The sequence below is a fragment of the Bos javanicus genome, chromosome 11 (assembly GCF_032452875.1).
Source record: "Bos javanicus breed banteng chromosome 11, ARS-OSU_banteng_1.0, whole genome shotgun sequence".
Taxonomy (NCBI): domain Eukaryota; kingdom Metazoa; phylum Chordata; class Mammalia; order Artiodactyla; family Bovidae; genus Bos; species Bos javanicus.
This window is the reverse complement of record NC_083878.1, coordinates 7365962-7386575: the sequence shown is the minus strand read 5'-3', so window position 1 is coordinate 7386575 and position 20614 is coordinate 7365962. Positions and strand designations below refer to the sequence as shown.

At 44.0% G+C, this 20614-nt stretch overlaps 1 protein-coding gene across 1 annotated transcript in view; it reads right to left on the bottom strand.

The window, feature by feature from the left end:
- The window catches only part of IL18RAP (interleukin 18 receptor accessory protein), a 30494-nt gene extending 11250 nt beyond the window's left edge, over positions 1 to 19244 (bottom strand). The window contains exons 1-5 of the mRNA XM_061431794.1: positions 18935 to 19244; positions 13336 to 13506; positions 12216 to 12537; positions 11607 to 11790; positions 3972 to 4122 (exon numbers count right to left, since the gene is read on the bottom strand). Coding sequence (XP_061287778.1) covers positions 3972 to 4122; positions 11607 to 11790; positions 12216 to 12537; positions 13336 to 13408 — 730 coding nt within the window. The 5' untranslated portion in view covers positions 13409 to 13506; positions 18935 to 19244. The remainder of the gene's footprint in view (positions 1 to 3971; positions 4123 to 11606; positions 11791 to 12215; positions 12538 to 13335; positions 13507 to 18934) is intronic.
- Between the last annotated feature and the right edge of the window lie 1370 nt (positions 19245 to 20614).

The window sequence follows — 20614 nt, the reverse complement described above, 5'->3', positions numbered from 1 at the left end:
CACTCCGCAGTTCTCTCCGGGTGGTCTTCATTGCACCTGCTCTCCATGTGGGGCAGCTCCAGGTACCTTCCCCGTGAGACGTCTCTGCCCTTGAAAGGTTCTCTCTCCTGCATCATCAGTTTCACTTGTGTAACTGCTCCCTCCTGCCCTTCCACTGATACCCACTTGCTGATGCAAATAATGACCCTTCTCTTCCCAGAGCCAGTGATCTGTTCCCGGGTCTCACCACATGAGGCCAAGCCTCACTCCCTCCTTCTTGCAACACCTTATCTCTGAGTTCCGGGGCAGTTTTCCTCTGTCCTCGCACCCCTGCTTCAACTCCTGTGAGGACGCTCCTCGTCCCCCACACCCCCCAGCCCTGGATGCTCTGGCTCTCTTCTCTCTGTCCTCACTCCCAGCCTGACCCCGTCTCCCTGGACTGTATGCCAACCATTCTCACATTCACAGCTCCAGTTCTTACATCCCAGTCTGGTTTACCCAAACACCCACTTGTCACGGTGACTTGGTGACTGAAAGTCCTTTCAAGGCTAACACTGAATTTCCTCCTCATACTCACTTCTTGTTCGTCTGTCTCATGACATGGTACCACGGCTTGCCAACTCATCATGCCAGAAAAGTAAACCGTCTTTGAGTTTCCTCTTTCATCTTGCACTTAAACTCCATCCACATGTTTTTTACATATATATAAAGCCATTTCTAATCACCTCTGCTAGGTCTGCTCAAACAGTGACCAGAGAGGCCTTGCCTGGTGGTCCAGTGGTAAAGAATCCACCTTCCAATGCAGGGGACAAGGTTCCAACCCTAGCTGGGGAACTAAGACCCCACGTGCCATGGGGCAGCTAAGCCCAAGCCACATCTAGAGAAGCCCATGCACTGAAACTAGAGAAGCCCACACACCGAAATGAAGACCCAGCACAGCCCCTCCTCCCAAAAGTGACAAGAGACATCTTTCAAGAGCATAATTCAAACCTGTTGCTTCTCGCCTGTTCCCTCTACCAGCCCCCTATACCACATCCTGCCCTTCCACTTCTGTTCCATCCCATCCCAGCTCACCCCGTTCCTCCCCATTCTATCTCATCTTCTCTCAGTGTATTACAGAAAGTCCACCTCCTTGCCCAACTTAAAACCTGGCTCTCGTCCTGGACTCCTCCTTTTCCCTCTTCCTCACTCCTGATTCCCAAGCCCCTTTACGTGTAACTCCTTAAATATTTCTGGAGTTCATTCACTTCTCTCTATCCCTCCATCCCTCCTAGTTCAGGCCGCCATCAGCAGTTGCCTGCTTGCCTCATAGCAGCCTCCTAATTCTTCTTCCTGCCTCCACTGTTGCTCCCCCAAACACATTTTCTGCACAATAAGCAGAGAGATCTATGTCAAAACCAGATCTATTCATGACACTCTCCTTCATAGGACCCTCAACAGCTCCCGGTTGTTCCTTGAACAAAGTCCAGACTTACTAGAACAGTGTGGAGTCAGTTCTGCTTCCAGATACCCTCAACTCACTTTCTTCTGCGCCCTGAATGCACCATGCTCTCTCTCATCTCTCGCACATTAGCTGTGCTGCTCACTCTGGCTGGAATAGCATCTTGCCCATCTTCAGTGGGCAAGATTTGTCTTTGCCCCTCACTTTTCCGCTGGCCTCGGTACCCAGGTGTGGGTTTGATGGGCCTCCCTCATGCTTCACTGCTTCCCTTTCTCTCTATTCATCCTACTGAACCGTAGAAGCCTGAATCCTCCTGGTTTGTCCCACAAGATAGAAAGTTCTGGGAGGTCAGAGAAATGTCCAGATGCTCACTGTTACATCTTTAGCATCAAGCCCAGTGCCTGAAATGTATTAGAGGTTCTACAAATACTTGTGTGAGAATGAATACGTGAGAGGATGAACGAGTAAGTGAGGAAGACAGACATGATGACAGAGAAGGCATGAAAAGATGCAATGGATGTTTCAAGGTATCCTCTGGGAGAGAGAAAAGCAAATCCTGCCACTGAAAGTTTGATGGGGCGAGTTATCACGCCTGAGTGAAAGAGCAACTGCACTTGGAGGAGCAGCCAGTGCTCCATGTGGGCTATTTGCCTTCTAAGCCCTCACCCAAGGAACAACCTCTTATAAATGTAAATCTCTGACGTCGGCAGTGGTGGCGAGTGCGAGGGCCAGGAAGGAGACAGGTCTCGGGGTGCCTCATGTGGTTTGTATCTCGTAATGAAAGAAGAGGAAGTAAAAGTAATTAATGGATTTACTCAGAGCTAAGTCAACCATTCTGAGTGGTTATGTTTTGAGATCAGCCATACTTAAATTATATCATATAGTTTATCCATGCTGATATTTGTAAATCGAATGAGAATGACCCAACGGAAAGCCTGGGGTGAAAATAGACAAGTCACAGAAGAATAAGCCCAATGGGCCAAGAAACGAGTGACGGGGTATTCAACTTTGATAGTCATCAGAGAAACGTAAATCGGAATGGAAAAAGAGAGTCCAGCTGAGACAAATCAGAAAGTCTGAAACCTCTTCTGACTTTACTGAGGCTTTCAATGGCCAAGTCAAAGATCTCTCTTGCTAAGTGTCACGTTGCAGTTGAAACTACGTGGGTTACTTTCAAATATCTTTTGATATTGATTTCTAACATGATTCCACAGTGATAAGAGAGCACACTCTGTATGATTTCAATACCTTTAGACCATGAAATTTTTGCACCTTGTTTTATGTCCTTGGATATGTCCCAATGTCTCCCGGCTTATAGTCTATGGAAACTTGAATAGAATGTATATTCTGCTGTTGTGTGAAAATTGTATAAATCTTAATTATATTGAATTGGTTCACAGTGCTTTTCAGGTCTACTATATCCTTCTGCTTCTCTGTATATTCATTCTATTAATTTTTGAGAGTTTTATATTCAAACTCCAACTAAAAATCTCCATCTATCTACTTAAAAACGTAATTGTAGTATATAGTAGAACTATATGTAACTTTGTTTTGGATTTTCTAAGTTTCTTATAAACATATTATCATACTTTCATAATTCAAAAAATAAAATAAATAGAAAGCCTGAAACCACCAAATATTATTAATATTTGGGACAAATAGGAATCTGTACATTGCTCATGGGGGTATAATTTAGCAAAATAATGCTTAAGAACAATCCCATGTGTTTATAACACAAATCTCATTTTATAACATAAAACAATATCCTACTTTATTAATGGAAATATACATACGTAGCAAAAGCATAAACATGTAGATGGAAACAGTGGGCTACAACTGCAAAGAGAGGAAGTGGGAAGGGCTGGGGACCCAGACCTCAAGCTCTATCTATAGCGTTTTGTTTCAGTAAAGAAGCAGTGGGATGGAAAAGCCACTGTTGAAGCTGGTGACGGGCACATGAGGGTCGCTTATCTCTGGATGTGAAACCTTTAGTATTATTTTTAAACGTATTACCACTCATGTGTGAAATACTTAATCTTTTTTGTTTCTGTGCATGAATCTTTCATTTTTTAATTAGGATTTTTTTTTGAGGTGGATCATTTTAAAAGTCTTTATTGAACTTGTTACAATATTGCCTCTGTTTTATGTTTTGGTTTTTGGGCCAGCAGGCATGTGGGATCTTGACTCTCTGACCAGGGATTGAACTCACGTCCCCTGCCTTGGAAGGCAAAGTCTTAACCAGTGAACTGCCAGGAAAGTCCAATATATATATATATATATATAGTATCACAAAACAAAGAATCAGTGCGTAAAAAAACCAAATTGTGACACCTGAATATGATCCACAAAAAGGCCTTCCTTAGAGGATGGAAGCTGGGTTAATGGAAAATTGATGTTTACCAATATTCCAGGCTTTTCATGACTGTAGTCTATGACTATCTTCTTCCCCTCACCCCCCAAAAGGAAAAACATCACTAAGCCAAAGAAGATAACTTTAATTGGGTAATTGGACTTGAAATATCAAATATTGAAACCAAAAAATCTCACTTACCAATGGTTTTCACATGAACAACAGCTCTTACTGTCCATGAACTTGAATTATCTGTCTGAGTGTAATCACACACGTACGTGCCCTGGTGATAGTAATAAACTTCATCCACTTCAATTGGGTTGCTCCTCTTTTCAGAGAGAAGTTTTCCATTCTAATGCAAGAGAGAAGAAAATTAAAGAACGTAACCAGAGAGTTACTATTCAGATAAAGTGCTGCTATAGCCAAACCTCACAAATCTGAACCAGAGAAGGTCAGTCAGACATAAGGATATTGCAGAAATCATACCCTCAAATTGTGAAAAAAATTCTGTGTTTGTATCTTTAGGGACACTGTAATATTTACTGAATGATGGGTGATAAGTTTATCATTAGTCTTGTAATCATTAATTCTCTAACCTTCACATAGCACTTGGCCTTCCAACTCCCCACTAAGAGTGTACCAACAAGTACTCCAATGGTATATTTCTCACCACTGCAGTCAAGGGAAAAGAGATTTAAAAAACAAAACAAAATAATGATAATCTATTACCCATGATGCTAAAGCTGAAACTCCAGTACTTTGGCCACCTTTGGTCAACTTTGGTCAACTCATGCGAAGAGTTGACTCATTGGAAAAGACTCTGATGCTGGGAGGGATCAGGGGCAAGAGGAGAAGGGGACGACAGAGGATGAGATGGCTGGATGGCATCACTGATTCGATGGACGTGAGTCTGAGTGAACTCCGGGAGTTGGTGATGGACAGGGAGGCCTGGCGTGCTGTGATTCATGGGGTCGCAAAGAGTCAGACACAACTGAGCGACTGATCTGATCTGATTACCCATGTAGAGACTTCCCTGGTAGCTGAGTGGTAAATAATCAACCTACTAATGCAGTAGAAGCGGGTTTGATCTCTGGGTCAGGAAGATCCCCTGGGGAAGGCAATGGCAACCCACTCCAGTGTTCTTGCCTGGAAAATCCCATGGACAGAGGAGCCTGGCGGGCTACAGTCCATGGGCTCATAACAGAGTTGGACATGACTTAGCCATTAACGACAATGCATGTAGACTGCTAAGTTTTTTCTCTGCGTATTTCATATGATTATTCTAAGGATTCTCTGACTGGGTTTGCACAGACTACGCTTCCATTTTACAGATGAGAAACTGAGGTTCTGAAGTCTGTGTTTTACTCCATATCGTACAGCTCATGAGAGACCTGAGGATCCATCTACATTTTTCTGATTCTGAGTTTCATGTTCTGATTAAGGAATTTCCCTTCCACTTTGCCTGCTGACTCGCAGAAGCAGGAATTCCCCTCCTCAAGTCTCTGTTGTGTTTCCTGTGGCCCCAGAAAGAATTTCCAGTAGGTTGGCCAGGGGCTGAGAAGATCAGAGCTGGTCAGAGCTGGGCAACTGCAGGTAGGAAGTCAAACAAGACCAAGAAGGGGGACAGATGAGGTTAGACAGTGTTTAGTGGATCTCAAGGATCAAGAAGCTTTTAAAAGGAAGCTTCAGAGCATGGGGTAAAACTCAGAGATGAAACTTCTAGAGAAGATGGTAATATACCTGAAGAACAGAAATTGGTGAAGGTGGGTTTTAAATTATATGAGAAAGTAGTACAGAGAAGAGGATGCAGAACTGGAACCAGACTGTAGCTGGGCCATGCGGAAGATGAGTAATTACTAAGTGAGCCTGATTTATTTTAATGAAAAGTAAGTATGGCTGAGTATGTATCACTAAGATTTTATGAGATGGAGGCTTCCTTAGTGGCTCAGTGGTAAAGAATCTGCCTGCCCACACAAGAGTCAAGTGTTCAGTCCCTGATCAGGGAAGATTCCACACACTAAGGGGCAGCTAAGCCGTGCAGCAACTACTGAAGTAACGAGAGAAGCCACAGCAATGAGAAGCCTGCACACCTAAACTAGAGAGTAGCCCCCGTTTGCCTCAACTAGAGAAAAACCTGCACAGCACCGAAGACCCAGCATAGCCGAAAATAAGCAAAAATTTAAAAACAAGACTTTATGAGACAGAACTCAAGCAAAACATCAAAGAAAAGAGATAAACCATTTGTCTCAAGACGGATGGGAAGCCCTTCTAATAAAACAATCGTAAATGATCCAAGTAGAAAGAGGTGCCGCTGGGGCCTCATGAGAAATTCTTTGTTTTGCTCAGACATGAAACAGTCATGAACAAAACAGGGAAGGAGAAGAGCGGATCAGCGTGAGTGTATGTAAAGAGCATCAGTGAGTCCTACAGAGAACTGACACCTCTGACACCCTGTGGATGGTAGCGTTGCACAGAGGGTAGGAAGTTGCCCAGGGTTCAGAAGTTTCACAGTGAGAACCATTGAATGGGCCAATGTGTGGACCTTGGAAATAATTTCCAAAACCCCCTCCCTCCCTGGCATCATATCAGCCTTTGGTCTGGCGAGTCTCACCTGCTCCCCAGCTCCCCATGACCCTGGGCTCACAGAATGTCACTGGGTATCAGGGACAAGAAGAATGAGGCCAGAGGAAATGAAAAGAAGTGGCGGTCTATGTGTGAAGATTCCATGGAACTCAGGTTCAGAGAGGATGCAGCAGCCACGTCAGTGCTGTGGTGTGTGAGTGAGGCCATCTTAAACCACCAGTGGAAAAGTCATTCGGGCACAGTCCTACTGGCAGGAGGTCACGGCCGTGTCGTGGGCACCCAAGGCTCAGTGCCCCAAGCCCTTCCAGAAGAGCCTCTCCCACTGCTCTAACTCTGCCTTGGGTCAAAGATTCACTAAAGATTGAACAAAAAACACACTCCCCTTAATATTAGAAAGAATGAATCTCTCAGTCGTGTCGACTTTTTGTGACCCCATGGACTGTGGCCTCTGTCCATGGGATTCTCCAGGCAAGAATACTAGAGTGGGTTACCATTCCCTTCTCTAGGGAATCTTCCCAACCTAGGGATTGAACCCAGGTATTCCATATTTCAGGCAGATTCTTTACCCTCTGCACCATCAGGGAAGCCCTCCCAGTGATACTGACTTGGTAAAAAACTTCATTTGGGTTTTTCCACGACATCTCAAAGAAAGATCCAAAGGAACTTTTGGACCAGCTCAATATAACATCATCTCTAGATGAATTCTGTTTAGGCCAGTTATTTGTCCTTATATTTTTATTTAGGGCTTCCTTGGTGGCTCAGACGGTAAAGAATCTGCCTGCAATGTGGGAGACCTGGGTTTGATCCCTGGGTCAGGAAGATTCCCTGGAGAAAGGGATGGCAACCCACTCTAGTATTCTTGCTTGGAGAATCCCATGGACAGAGGAGCCTGGTGAGCTACAGTCCAGTCCATTTGAGTTAATTGATTAATTGATCATTAATGTTAAATTTATGATTAATCTATTTATTATTAAATTATTAACCTACATCTCTGATGTCTCTTGCACTGGCAGGTTGTTTCTTTACCACTAGCACCGGGGAAGCCCCGTTTGTCTAATGTCATCACTTTTAGTGATATGCTGCTTCCAGGAGGTCTGTGACTTTCCATGATACCATGTATGTGTGCGTGTGTGTGTAAGCACAGGTGCACACACACACATGCAATGCATGCACTTCACGCAGTTCATGAAACATAACCTAAATAACGACCTGTCCAAATCTTTATCAGGATGGATACATGTATGAGTTTGCTGTCCACCTGAAACTATCACAGCATTGTTAATCAGGTATCACTTCAGTTCAGTTCAGTTCATTCAGTCGCTCAGTCGTGTCTGACTCTTTGTGACCCTATGAATCGCAGCACCCCAGGCCTCCCTGTCCATCACCAACTCCCGGAGTTCACTCAGACTCACGTCCATCGAGTTGGTGATGCTATCCAGTCATCTCATTCTCTGTAGTCCCCTTTTCCTCCTGCCCCCAATCCCTCCCAGCATCAGAGTCTTTTCCAATGAGTCAACTCTTCGCATGAGGTGGCCAAAGTACTGGAGTTTCAGCTTTAGCATCATTCTTCAATACAAAATAAAAACTTTAAAAAAAGATACAATTTTAACAACAGTCATTGTTTGCCTGCTTTTAAGACAGATGCTACATCACCACTGAACACATCCTGACCTTTGAAGCCAAGCCAGAGAAGAAATAAAACTTCCTTTTGTGCATGTCACACGGTGTTAGGGTTTCGTTCGTAAGAGTGGTTTATACAGAAAGCTGTCAACTACCCTGTGGATTGTGCTTACCAGAAAGCAACAAAGCTTTCATTTCAGGGACACGAACATTGAAACTTCAAATGCATTTTCAACTTAAATAACTGGGGACAAGCTTACTTTCCAGGACTGGGAACAGCCACCTTGACATAGTAAGATGTTGATCACCCCAGATGACGGATTCATTTGAACTGTGGGAAGCTTTGTTCTTAAGAGAGAACTGAAAATAATGAACAGAACCACTGACTTTACTTACTACAATTTAGAGGTTATGAAATTTTTTATTTTTGATTCAAGGATGTTCACTTATAATGTTGTGTTAGTTTCTGGTGTACAGCAAACAGTTACACACACACACACACACATACACTATACACGTATGGATGTAAGAGTTGGACTATAAAGAAAGCTGAGCACTGAAGAATTGATGGTTTTGAACTGTGGTGTTGGAGAAGACTCTTGGGAGTCCCTTGGACAGCAAGGAGATCAAACCAGTCAATCATGAAGGAAATCAGTCCTGAATATTTACTGGAAGGACCAATCCTGAAGCTGAAACTCTAATACTTTGGCTACCTGATGCGAAGAACTGACTCATTTGAAAAGACTCTGATGCTTGGAAAGATTGAAGGTGGCAGGAGTAGGGGATGACAGAGGATGAGATGGTTGGATGGCATCACCGACTCAATGGACGTGAGTTTGAGTAAGCTCCAGGAGTTGGTGATGGACAGGGAGGCCTGGCATGCTGTGGTTCATGGGGTCACAAAGAGTCAGACACAACTGAGTGACTGAACTGAACTAATAAAATCTCTCACTGTTTCCATTGTTTCCGCATCTATTTCCCATGAATTGATGGGACCAGATGCCATGATCTTAGTTTTCTGAATGTTTAGCTCTAAGCCAACTTTTTCACGCTCCTCTTTCACTTTCATCAAGAGGCTCTTTAGTTCTTCACTTTCTGCCATAAGGGTGGTGTCATCTGTATACACACACACACACACACACACATGTATATACATATAATGGAGAAGGCAATGGCAACCCACTCCAGTACTCTGGCCTGGAAAATCCCATGGGCGGAGGAGCCTGGTAGGCTGTAGTCCATGTGGTCGCAAAGAGTCAGACACGACTGAGCAACTTCACTTTCACTTTTCATTTTCATGCATCGGAGAAGGAAATGGCAACCCACTCCAGTGTTCTTGCCTGGAGAATCCCAGGGACGGGGGAGCCTGGTGGGCTGCCATCTATGGTTGCACAGAGTCGGACACAACTGAAGCGACTTAGCAGAAGTATATACATATACATACTCTTTTTCCTATTCTTTTCCATCATGGCTTTTTACAGGATATTGACTATAGGACCTTGTGCTATACAGTAGAAACTTGTTATCTATTTTATGTATAGTCATTTGTATCTGCTAATCCCAAACTCCTAATTTATCCCTCCCCTCCTTTCTCCTTTGGTAGTCATAAGTTTGTTTTCTATGTCTGGGAATCTGTTTCCTTTTCATCAATAAGTTCGTTTTTGTCGTATTTTAGATTCCACATATAAGAGATATCATATGATGCTTGTCTTTCTCTATCTGACTTACTTCACTTAGTGTAACAATCTCCAGGTCCACCCATGTTCCTGCAAATGGCAATGTTCCATTGTTTTTTATGACTGAGTAATATTGTATTGTGTGCATGTGTGTGTGTGCACGACATCTTCTTTATCCATTCACTGGATGGACACTTCCATACCTTGGCTATAGTAAATAGTGCTTCAGTGAACATTGGGATGCCCGTATTTTTCCAAGTTAGAGTTTCGTCTGCACGTGTGCTCAGGAGTGCGGTTGCGAGATGGTATGGCGACTCTGTTTTCCTTCTGAGGAACCTCCATGCACTGCCTATAGTGCTGCACCGACTTCACATTCCCATCCCCAGTGTCGGAGGGTTTCCTTTGCTCCACATTCTCTTCAGCAGTTTCTATTTGTAGACGTTTTAATGAAGGCCATGGTGACCAGTGTGAAATGATACCTCTTTGTAGTCAGGTGTTTCTTAAATTAGGATTTCAATGGGGCAGTATGTTTTCAGTGTCACTTTAAAATATAAAATTGAGGCCTTAAACACACACTCACCCTCCCTGTTTACTTACTTCTACAATGGCCATAACACTGGTTGTCACTGAATCTCAAGAGAATCAAGTGAGGAAATAGCATCTCACCCCACAATAATTTTACCTCCAGGAGTATCTGATGCTGAGTCTGGGAATAGAAAAAGCCAACAGGTAGAGACTTCCCTGGTGGCTCAATGGCTAAAACTTTGTGCTCCCAATGCAGAAGGCCCGGGTTTGATCACTGATCAGGGAACTAGATCCCATAGGCTGCAACTAAGCCCCGGTATGGTCAAATAAATAAGTACATTTTTTTAAAGAAATCATAAAAATTATTTGACCAGTGGCAATTTGAAATAATGATTTTACATTAATAAACAGATATATTTGGAAGTCGAATTTAAACTTTCGCATGCTTTCTTAAAGCAAAGTATTGAACTTCAAACAAGCATTACAAGTGTAGGAGGCAATTTAAACTCTCTTCCCAGATTCTGCCACCCTGGGGTCAACTGCCATCAGAAGAGATGCTCATGCAGCATTTGTGTATCTGATAGGACTCAGAGAAACCATAAGACTCAGTGGAAATGTGAAATGTTTTTGTCATGAAGTTTACTCACACGTCATTCCTAACTCAGAATCATTTGGGAACTTGTCTTTCCCTAGTTCCTGTTCCCTTTTTGGCTTAACACTGCCCTCCCCCCACCCGCTACTCACCAGTGCGAGACACCTGTCCCCTGGGAGGCCTTGTGTTTGCTGTCTGGTCTGCCCAGATGTGCCCTCTTCAGAAACTACTCTGGTCTCCTGCTGCTTCTAGAAACCCTTCAAGACACACTTGTTGGGTGCACCTTTCACCTTAACCATACCCTTTGCTTTCCAAAGGCAGTAAAGTTGAACAAATCAGGTTTTCTGCATGAGCGAGTGGTCATAAGTTTATGTCTTAACCTCCCATGTCATGGACTTGAGTTTTAGAGGATTTTCTGGCACTGATCAAGAGGGTGGTTCTAATGATTGGGACATCAGACTCTGTGGCTGCTAGGGGATAGACTGCTTTAGGAAGTCAGGTCTTTTCCGTAGACATGAGGCCACGCTTTGGGAAGTTCTGGAGCAGTGGTCCCCAATATTTCGGCACCAGGGGCAGGTTGCATAGAAGACAGTTTCTCCATGGACCAGGGTCGGGGGAGGGGGTGGTTTTGAGATGATTCAAAAACATTACATTTATTGTGCACTTTAGCTCTATCATTATTACATCAGCTCCTCCTCAGATCATCAGGCGTTAGATTCTGGAGGTTGGGGACCCCTGCTCTAGACCTCAGATTCAAACCCATGCTTCTATAATGTACGTAAGGAGCTATTACCATAAAAAAACAAACTCTGGCATCAGATTCAGAGAAGTCATTCTTACCTGGTACCAGGTCACCTCTGGACTTTGTGCATCACTTTGGTGGCTGAGACCTGGGCAGTAAATGGAGCTCACACTACCAAGAAGAAGGTGTTGCTTATGTGAGACAGAACTCTCACAGGACATATTTGTTTGGGGCTTAACTTCCAAGATCATCCGGACACAGCAGGCATTCTCTTGGGGGCTCCTAGGGAAGTTAATAAAGTCCCATGAACACAGAAGGTCAATCCAGTCAGTCCTAAGGGAAATCAACCCTGAATATTCATTGGGAGGACTGATGCTGAAGCTGAAGCTCCAATACTGTGACCACCTGATGGGAAGAGCTGACTCATTGGAAAAAAGACCCTGATGCCGGGAAAGATTGAAGGCAGGAGGAGAAGGGGGAAGACAGTGGATGAGATGGTTAGATGGCATCACCGACTCAATGGACATAAATTTGAGGAAACTCTGGGAGATAGTGAAGGACAGGGAAGCCTGGCGTGCTGCAGTCCATGGGGTCACAAAGAGTCGGACACGATTTAGCGACTGAACAACAACATGAACACAGCCGCTATATTCAGATAGTAAAGGACGTGGAGATGTTTGCAGAGAGAAATGCACTTGAGACATTACCTCATCCTAGGTCTACAAATATATAACCCGGCATGATTTATCCCCGTGCTCAGAAAATGAAGGTTGCTCTTCTCCTGGATGACCTGAGGAGCATTCTGAGTGATTTCTACTGCTGGGTCTCCATTCTGAGGCTGTAGGTACCACTGGACATCAGATAGGTTCTTACTGCCACTACAGGGCAGGTATTCAGAAGCTCGGGTGGGTGAGAGTTGACTTCCGTGGTAGAAGTGGGATTTCTGTGGCTCTGGCAAATCACAAAACAAGACAAACTCCTCTCCACACCTTGCAGAGTATGTTCTAAGTGGCTTTTCAGTGATGCAATCTGGAAACCACAATAAGCAAAACAACCCAGAAACACATTAGAAGGTGAAACTCTATAGCGTTGGTGCATATACACTATAAAGAATAAAATAGATATAGAGTGGGAAACAGTTGCACAGCCCAGGAAGCTCAGCTCGGTGCTCTGTGATGACCTAGAGGGGTGGGGTGGGAGGTAGGAGGGAAGTCCAAGAGGGAGGGGATATGTGTGTACATATGGCTGATTTGCGGTGTTGTAAAGCAGAAACGCACACAATATTGTAAAGCAATTACATTCCAATAAAAAAAAAAGCAACTCTGTCTTTAAACAGTGACTGGAAAATTGCCTATTCTGTTAAATAAGTATTGAAAGTTGTAATTTAAAAAAAAGAATACACTCTAACTTATATTTCCAAAGAGTATATGGTTTCACAAAGAATTAAGCTCCCATGGGTCTTTCTTCTTATTATTTCCCATTTTGTGAGGAAAAGAAGTTCAGGTCTAATTCCCTTCCACTGGTCTTCAGCATCACTAATAGTAATGGAGGTTTCCTGTTAGAGATGGCCAACCCACCTGTAATTCCTCTTCAGTTGCATCCGCTGAACACTCAGAGAGGGTAACTGGGCTCCCCATCAATGCTTGGGATCAACTCAAAGCTGTTCAGCCCAATCATGTCTCCCCAAACACGTCACCCCCATTTTAACAGCAGAAAGGAAGTGCTCTGTATAATTATATCATTTTCTCATGTATTACAGAATATCTGTCACTTTTAACTTGGAACATAAGACTCACAGGGTCAGCAGGAAAAGTGAAAACCCCCTACCTGGAGTATTCAATCCTCTAATTCTCCCTCGTGCGACAAGCCAAAGAAGTATCCAGCCCAAAGAGAGCCTCATTCTCCCTGGGTCCCTGTCATCGCCTCAGGACATTGGTTCTGTGGTCAGAGTAGAGGACATTGCCCCTCAGAGCTCCACCCTGAGAATCCTCTTCATTTCTGTAAATCAAGAAATGGGAAATGAAGAAATTGGAACCAGCAATCAAAACGCAAGTCACACAGGAAGCTTTGAAAGGGCAGGTCCTACCCAAGAGCCCTCACATGCCTGCATTCAAGTGGTGTTTTCAGCGGTGTGTGGCAGTCCTGCGTATGTCACTTCTTACTCAACTGAAGGCAGAAGGGCATCTCCGACTCTGGGTCCTGCTTGAATTTATACTCTGTACAGTGTGTTCTTTTGATGCTATTTCTCCCTGGAATACTTTTTTTTTTCTTTTCTTAAGTTTCTCACCAAATATGTATATTTTCAGGCTTCTCTGGTGACTCAGACAGTAAAGAATCTGCCTGCCATGCAGGAGACCCAGGTTTGATCCCTGGGTCGAGAAGATCCCCTGGAGAAGGCAATGGCAACCCACTCCAGTACTCGTGCCTGGAGAATCCCATGGACAGAGGAGCCTAGCAGGTTACAGTCCATGGAGTTGCAGAGTCAGACACGACTGAGCGACTTTGACTTCACTTCTAATCACATATATTTTCATGAGCAGCTTAGAAAGAGTTAAGAGAAAGTTTTCCTGAAAAGATGACCCAAGTTGAGTGAAGATGCCAGATTCTTGTTAGGGAAGCTAGGCCTGTAGCTCATGTGTATAAATGAGAATGTCTGTGCTTTGCTGGTTTGTAATAGATGCTAGAGAACAGAGGATGTTTGACTTGTGCCCCAAGTGAAACAGGGAGCATTGTTGCTGGGTGGCATTTCTAAGGATTCTCTGAAGTCTGAAAGGGAAAGAAGGTCACCCCAGGGTAGAATGTCCAGGGGCTGTGTTCATGGTGGTTTTGTCCACCTTGTTGATAGAGTGGCTGTTGGACGCTTCAAACCATTTGAAAGAGAGGAGAGATGAGGTTGCTGGGTGCATACCCGGGTCCATTCAGGTTGTTGTTCAGTCGCTCAGTCATGTCCAACTCTTTGTGACCCCATGGTTTGTGAGGTAGTTTGAACGTTCTTTGAAGACATTGCCCTTCTTTGGGATTGGAATGAAAACTGGTGTTTTTCAGTCCTGTGGCCACTGCTGAGTTTTCCAAATTTGCTGGCATGTTAAGTGCAGCACTCAAACAGCATCATCTTTTAGGATTTGACATAGCTCAGCTGAAATTCCATCATTCCACTAGCTTTGTTTGTAGTGATGCTTCCTAAGGACCACTTGACTTCACACTCCAGGATGTCTGGCTCTAAGTGAGTAATCACACCATCGTGGTTATCCTGGTCATTAAGGCCTATTTGGCACAGGTCTTCCGTGTATTCTTGCCATTCAGATTGCCATAACAGAAAACCAAAGACCAGGTGATATACCCAAGAGAAACATCTTTCTCAAAATTCTGGGGTCTGGAAAGTCCAAGATCGAGGCACCAGCAGGATCACCTTCTGTGAGGCCTCTTTTCCTGGTTCATAAGTGACACCTTCCCAGCGTCCTCATATGGCCGAAGGGGCTACCCATGTCAGGGAAACAGAACACAGAGACCACCCTGACCTGAAGCACAGAGGAAGTTTGGAGGAAAGACTCGGTATTGACGGTAAAAGCCACAGAGAAGCTGGGTACAAGCAGTACTGGACAGCTTCTGTGAGGCTTGGCCACGGCCCATCAGACCCACAAGTGTGGAGGGCCTAGGGTGACCGGGACGAGGGAGTCAGAAAGGAAGGTGGGGAGTGGGGCAAGCCACACCCTCCCCAGGCTACCCTGTGCACAGGAGACAGGACAAGGAAATGTCTCCTCCTTTGCTGACTTCATTCCACCTTGGAGGAGAAGGAGTGGGAGGGGGAGCAGGCCAAATGCAAGTGAGGGTGAGGAGAGAGAGCATGCACCAACTTCTCTGAGGAAGCAGGAAGAGGCAAACCCAGAAAACCACAGAGACATTATCTTGGATGGAGGCGAACAGGGTCATATACAGTGGGAGGTCCCTCCAGATCCGTTTGCCCAGGTGGGACCCGAAGTCAGGATGTTTCCACCCGGCAGCTGATCCGCTGAGAGGAGGGCGTGTTCAGAGAAGAAACAGCTTCACAAGATGGTGGAAGACCTAGGGGGCCAGGGACGGGGACCAGAGTCACCGCATCACTTTTCCCCAGTGGTAACAATGTGGGGGTGAGAGGTGGCTCTTCTTATCTTCTTACCAAGATTGTAATCAAGGAATAGGGCAGGATAAGTAACTGCCTTTCAAGATGCGGTCTGCCTCCCACCTCTGTTTGCCTTTCCTTTGCCCACAAAGCCACTGAAGGGACAATATCTCCATCTCCAGTCACTGCCTGGAAATAAGTCCTAGAAGCATCTGCCTAGACAACAGGCCTGAGAATGTAACTTCTGTGCTGATAACCTCACCAGACCTCCATCCATGAGATAAAGAGTCCATTCCAAAGCATTAGACGCCAAACCCTGTATGACCTAATATGGCTCCCTCATGACTTATCTTGTGCTTCGTCCCCAGAGAGACCTCCACTGACCACTTGCAGCATGATCAAGTGGTCTACCTCCCTCCCTCTTCCCCACTGCCCCAGCCAGCAGCCATCTCTCTTTTTACTTGCGTGTTGGATTGCTTTGTCTTAGCACTCATTATTGTCTGAAAAACATCTTGTTTTAGAGACTTTCCCCCTAACTAGAATCAAAGCTCCATGCTGGCAGGAACTGAGCCTGTCTCGCAGGCTGCACAGCCTAGGACAAATCTTCGTGCATAAATCATAATCAATTCTATTGTCCAAATAAATGCAGAAGAATTCAGGAGCCAAAACAAATTGATATCGACACTTAACTTGCTGTGTGACTCTAGCTAAGACACTTAGCCTCCTTCTGCATTTCGGGATTTTTTATTTGCAAAATAAACTATTTGGACTGTAATAGCTGTTCTTTCACCTTAGAGCTAGGGGACTCAAACTTCTGGGGATTTGGCTGGGAAACATGCTTTTTTTTTTTAAAGCTCCCTGACTGGGGAAATCATGAGACTCTACGATTTCTAAGATGATCTCAGCTCTAACATTCCATGGTTCCATGATTGAATGACCAATGACCAATCATAGAAAATCGGCTACCACGACACCTGTAAGTCTCCAGTCCTCAGAAATTCCCATCCAAATCTTGAGTGGACAGATGTTCTGTCCATAACAAGCTCACTTGCTGGCATAGGACCTCAGGCTGCCTGGGACTGTCCCTAGGCTATGCCTTTTTCTCTGGGATTGTGTTTCTCAAATGATCTCCATTATGAGAATCACCCAGAATGCTTGTTACAAATTCAGATGTCTGAGCTCTTCAAACCATATTAAATCAGATTCTCAAAGAGAAGAACATTGGGCTCTATATTATAAACAAGTGTCAGGGGACTTCCCTGGTGGTAAAGTGGACAGGAATCCACCTGTCAATGCAGGGGACAGGGTTTCTATCCCTGGTCTGGGAAGATCCTACATGCTGTGGAGCAACTAAGCTTGTGTGCTACAATTACTGAGCCCACGAGCCTAGAGCCTATGCTGGCAACAAGAGAAGCCACCACAGTGAGAAGCCTGTGCACCGCGATGAAGAGGAGCCGCTGCTCATCGCAACTAGAGAAAAGCCTGCGTGAAACAGTGAAGACCCAGTGCAACCAAAAATAAATAAACGAAAAAACAAACAAGTGTCAGGGACGTCACCGTGACCCAGACAGCGTCCCGGGGCAGTCCTGCTCAAGGGCAAGAATAGAGCCTGGGGAGGTGGGTCTGTGCGAGGGCATGGCAGTTATTGCCAGCACTGCCATGAACTGAAGGTGAGAGCTGGTCCATTCTGGAAACCCCATCCGTGTGGGATAACTCAATGGGTTTTGTTTGTCAACGTCTACCTTTTTGAGATCTTTTAGTTTCGATGAGATGCCTTCCATTCCACCATCACCAAAACACTTCCAAGAATCATAAGGAATTATCCAAGATGCCTTTATCAAACATTTATCATGCACTGAGCAACTTAACCAAACCAGGCTGCAAGTCTGTTCATAAAACAGGAGTAAAACAATAGCCAGGGAGCTCTGAATCTAATGGGGTCCTGACCTTTTACATACTTTCTGCTCACACTTGGGAAGGTGGCTGTTGTCATTCTGGTTTTACTGATGGACAACCAAGGCTCACATTGCTTGAAGAGTGGACCCCACTATTAATGATAATTGCACATCTTAGAAATATTAGAAGAGCAATTTGTGTCCGTATGAAGAGGGTCTCAGAGACTCTAATTTTCCTATCACCGTATGTCATCATCTCAGAGGAGCAGATGAGAGGGGGCTTCCCTGGTGGTCCAGTGGCTAAGACTCTGTGCTCCCAATGCAGAAGGCCTGGGTTCCATTCCTAGTCAGGGAACCAGATCCCACATGCCTCAACTAAGTAGGAGTCTGTATGCCACACTAGGAATCCTGCAAGCTGCCACTAAGACCTGGCACAGCCAAATAAATAAAATTTTTAAGTGGAAATGAGAGTCACAGGGTGACTTCAAGTATCTGAATGGTCTCTTCTCCAAAACAGCTTCCATACCTGCTTTCCATATTTCCTTTGTCAGAGGTTGACGATCCCTCCCCTCTGCCCAATCAGTTGGTCAAGACTACGCTTTCAATATCTTTGGTTGATGATGAACTATTCTTTTGCTGATCCAGGCTTTTGGTGGGAGAATAAGAAGAGGAAAGGCAGGCATCAACAAAGAATCTGAAACTCAAGTAGGGGAATCCCATCGTCAAAGACAATTTCCCGCGGGATCATCGGTGACTATACACAGAGAACACATGTACATGTAGACATCTGATCTGGTGTAATAGCAACCATTTAATTCAACTACTATAATTATGGTTCTCACATAATCCATGGTAGCTTTATATACCATTGTCTAGGAATTACAGAAGGTCAAGAGTATAGCTGGATCCAGTGGCTAAGACGCTGAACTCCCAAAGCAGGGGGCCTGGGATTCAATCCCACAGGCCAATCCCTGGCATTGATCTAGGCTAGGGAACTAGATCCCACATGCTGCAACTAAAGATCTCATTCATGTGCCACAACTAGAACCTGGTGCAGCCAAACAAATAATTTTTTTTAAAGAGTGTAGCTCACACTCTCAGAGATCTTAAGGCGGTCAAGTCAAGACAAGCATTGAAATTCAGCAACCACCTTAAATCCCTCTACTCTCCAGCTTTCCCACAACATACTTGAAGCTTTATAGAAAGGCTTATTTGGTAACCACAAGTTTTTTAAAAACGTGAAGCCTCCATATATAGAGAGGTATAAAATTTGCTAGTTCAATACCACACCTATCAGTATAAAATAGTTTATGAAAAGGAACTGCATTAGCAACCCATCCTGAAAATGTTTCAAGTTCTTTTCTCAACTTATATTTGCTGGTTAGGAAATCTAGTGAAAAAAAATGTACTTCTAGTGAAAAATATGTCTTACCTGTACTTCCTGTCCTTAAGCCACTGAAAAGGAGGAAGGAACTTCAGGGCTTTATTTCAGTGACTGCCGGCTTTTCTGTCTGATGAAGAAATGTGAGCATATCCATTTTGAAAGAGGAATACAGTATGTCATCCTGCCCAGAGAGATACATTTAACTCACATAAGTTTAGAAATAATAAGCTAAAACTGGAGAGAAAAAAAAAGGAAAATCTTTTACTAAAGGAAAATGACCATTGACATTGTCAAATTCATGATCATAAAGAGAAAAATCAAATGAACTGCCTCTATCAGTAGAAGGAAATGACCGAAAGATGAAGCATCTAAAATTCTCTCCAGACCAACCTCCTTGACTAGATGAGGTTTGCGGTTAGGTTTAGTTGAAAGAGTGAGTAAGCCTACTTCCTTTACAGGAATTTCCTGTACAGATTATTAGCATTCAACTCAATTTCTCAACTGTGGGTTTTGGGTTTTTCTATTTTGTTTTGTAAAACTCCCCAAAATGTAGCCTTTATGATATAATCTAAAGCTTCTCTTGTGATTAACTTTTTTAATTCTGCAAAAGAAAAAAAAAACTCTATCAACATTTATTTGAAACAATAATTTATTTATATAGACATGGAAATGAATTTAAAGTCTAAAATCACCAAGGTTTTTTGGTGCCTATTTTTATTAAGGAAAGATTCAAAATATAACATATAATTAAGAACAGCCTGTGTGGCGTGTGCTCAGTTGCTCAGTTGTGTCCGACTCTTGGTGATCCAATGGTCTGTGGCCCACCAGTCTCTTCTGTCCGTGGGGTTTCCCAGGCAAGTATACTGGAGTGGTTTCCTACTCCAGGGGATCTTCCCGACCTAGCGACCAAATTTGCGTCTCCTTCATCTCTTACGTTGGTAGGCGGATTATTTAACCACTGAGCCACCTGGGAAATCCCAATTAAGAATATTACTGTTCCTTTCATAGAACAAATAAAATCACTTAATAAGAACCTGAGGACTCTCTGAGAGCACCCTGGTCAGAAAGAGTTTTGATTAAGCTTCTTGGTTAAGCCTAGAAACCATCCTTCCTCAAGATAAGGCTGATTCATTGAGCATCTGAATGCTCCAGGGCTTTTTCTACATTTATCTAGAGGATGATGTAAAATGCAAAAGAAGACTACATTCACTTTGGGATGAAGGTGAAATAAGTGTTTACCTGAGATGGAGGAGAAAAAAGGGAGTGAGTTATTATAACTAGGAATGAACCCCAAAACATATCCGTCCCAGGTCACAAATCTGCCTAGAATTCCAAGAGAAAATGAGGTTTCTTCCAGGCCTGTTTCCAGACAGGTCACAGGAAACAGATGAACAATATTGCAGGCACGTGAGGCTCCAGGCTCACAGCGTCATGAGGGAGCAACACAGCAGGAAGAATAAAGACCTGGGAAGAGATGTGTCTAGATTGGAAGGGAAAGGCCAAACATAAGGGTTGTCTATGGCCTGTACTCAATACCTGTTGAATTGAACTAGATTCAAGTGAGTTGCAATGTGGGAGCTGGCTTTGTGAAGCTTCAGAGATCCTGATGCAGACCTAGGAGTTGAGTCTAAAGTGATTCAGGGAGGTGATTAATAAAGTGAGTTTGACAGCTCAAATCGAGAATGAAGAGGGCTTGACAGGAGAGGCAATCTTATCTACAGCCCTTGA